Source organism: Meles meles, chromosome 6 (assembly GCF_922984935.1).
Source record: "Meles meles chromosome 6, mMelMel3.1 paternal haplotype, whole genome shotgun sequence".
In the NCBI taxonomy this organism is placed as follows: Eukaryota; Metazoa; Chordata; class Mammalia; order Carnivora; family Mustelidae; genus Meles; species Meles meles.
Window position 1 is genome coordinate 54,746,506 of NC_060071.1, and position 2,463 is coordinate 54,748,968.

Below are 2,463 nucleotides of genomic sequence, written 5' to 3' on the forward strand. Positions count from 1 at the left end.
ATCCTTTAAAAATGCACAAATTTATAATTTTAAACAGAAATGACAGATTTTATCATTTATTCACTTAACAAAGTAACTTGTAGGTGGTTCCATATCTGTACATCTAAACTCCCTCATTTAAAAAAAGTTTCGTTTTCCATTGCATGGGCACATCATAAGTTACCTAAACAGGTCTCAATAATTGGGCATTTAAGTGGTTTGCTATTACAACATTGCAACAATGAATATTCTTCTACATGCATATTTTCACATATGCGTGCTTGTATGTGTAGACTAGGTATTTAGGAATGAGTATAATTGCTGGGTTAATGGATAGCATGCATTTTAAAGTTTGTTAAATTGTTTGTGATTTGTTCTAAGTAGGAGTTGTACCAGTTTACATTTCTATCAGTAATATACATATTTCTCCCTGCTCAGATGAAAGACTATTTGATGGCTGCATATCTGAATGGCAAACATATTTTCTTATAGTTTATTATGTATTTCTTTCTTTATGAGTAGAAAGAGGAGCTCTTTAAAAAATAAAAAAAATTCTGTGCATTATAAAGTTATGACCAGAGCAGGTCCCTCAAAATTTCCATTCTCCAGCTTCTTCATCTATAAAGTGAGGGAATTGGATAATGTCTCTGAGTCCTTTCTTGCGCTAATGATTCTAGGAAAAGCATGAACAGTCACAATGAATAAATTCAATAATAGGATGAACAATTCTCAGAGTGGTATTGGTTATTAATATTTTTTAGACCTGAAGAAGTATGAAGGTAGCCTAGTTACTCAAAGATTTTTTTTTACCAAAGTAAAAATTTTTATATTCCTAGAAATTTCTGCAGGGCATATTTCATATCTTTGTTCCTCAGACTGTAGATGACAGGATTAATGAGTGGGGTTCCTACAGAATAAAACAGGGTCACAAGCTTCAGCATCCTAGATTCATGTTCAGAGGTTGGGCTCAGATACATGACCATCACTGAGCCATAGAACAGTGAAACCACAGCCAGATGGGACCCACAGGTAGAGAAAGCTTTTCTTCGTCCAGCTGCTGAAGGGACCCTCAACACAGCTCTCAGGACCAGAGTATAAGATACTATGATGCAGAGGAAAGGAATAAATAAAAGCAAAGAACTTAAAATCATCCAAAAGAACTCCATTATTGGGGCCCTGGCACAGGTGAGTGCTAATAGGGGACCTGGGTCACACAGGAAGTGGTCAATGATCCTGGACCCACAGAAGGACATTTGGGAAATGACAATGATAGGGACTGGGAACCAGAGGAAACCAAGTATCCAGCAGGTGACCACCAGATTGGTACAGAGACGTCTTGTCATAATGGTTGGATAATGTAGAGGTCGGCAGATGGCAAGGTACCGATCAAATGCCATAATAGCCAAGAAAAAGCATTCTGTAGAACCCAAGGAGAAGAAAAAGTAGAACTGGAGAAAGCATCCAGAGAAGGAGATGACCTTGGTATCAGAGAGGAAGTTGGCCAACATATTGGGGACAGTGGAGGTGACATAGCAGATCTCTAGGAAGGAGAAGTTGGCGAGCAAGATATACATTGGAGTATGGAGTCTCTGATCCCAGCGCACAGCACAGATGATAGACCCATTGCCCGTGAGGGTCAGGAGGTAGAGAAGGGTGAAGAGCAGAAAGAGGAGGATCTGCCCTTCTCTGGGGCAAGGGAACCCCAGGAGAATGAAGCCAGTGATGGTGCTGGAGATGTTGAGGGTGTTGGAGATTTTCATGTATCTGGGAGCTATGAAAGAACCCATAATTACTGAATATTCCTGGAACAGTGGAGAGGTTTCATTTTCTTTGTCCAAAGAAGAAACTGAGATTAGTTTATTTATTCATTGTGAATTCAGTATTTATTGAATGTTTACTGTTGACGAGATATTTTTTCTAGATACTGGGGGTACAGCAGTGAACAAAATAGATTAAAAATCCCTATTGCCTTTAGCTTATCCCAAGTAGAATGCAATGTAGGTTGACATTATTATGTGTAATTCTTTTTCTCTCCTCTTAAACTAAATATACTGGGTTAGCTCTCTTGACAAATGCCTTTATAAGAGTAGGCTGAGGTTATTGTTATGTCCGACAGCAATGTCATGGAGGTGACTAGAGCTATAAATGATCCTTGCATTTAGAAGACTTTCTATAATTTTTTAAATGAATGAATAAATGCATTGCCTTTAGGAACTCCATGAATAGTCACCTGTTCATGCAGCTGTTTGTGGTCAGGTGCCCTGTTGGTCATGTGATTCTAGAGCAAGAAAAATGTGGGACTTTTGATTTCAGTTAAAAATTACATGATGTTTAGGCTATATTTTAACCTAATTCTCTCTAATGGCATTATCTACCAATTTCATGGGCAAATCCATCAAGTTTGCTGGAGAAAGCTACCTGAAAAAATAGCACTTAAGGACATTTGAGTAAATGGCTTGGAAAATAAAATTAACATCAATAATC

At 37.9% G+C, this 2,463-nt stretch overlaps 1 protein-coding gene across 1 annotated transcript; it reads right to left on the bottom strand.

Moving 5' to 3' along the window:
* Window positions 1-803: 803 nt before the first annotated feature.
* LOC123944391 (olfactory receptor 11G2-like) lies at window positions 804-1,772 on the bottom strand. Its single transcript, XM_046009478.1, has one exon. The coding sequence runs from the start codon at window positions 1,764-1,766 to the stop codon at window positions 804-806; it is 963 nt and encodes a 320-aa protein (XP_045865434.1). The 5' UTR covers window positions 1,767-1,772.
* Between the last annotated feature and the right edge of the window lie 691 nt (window positions 1,773-2,463).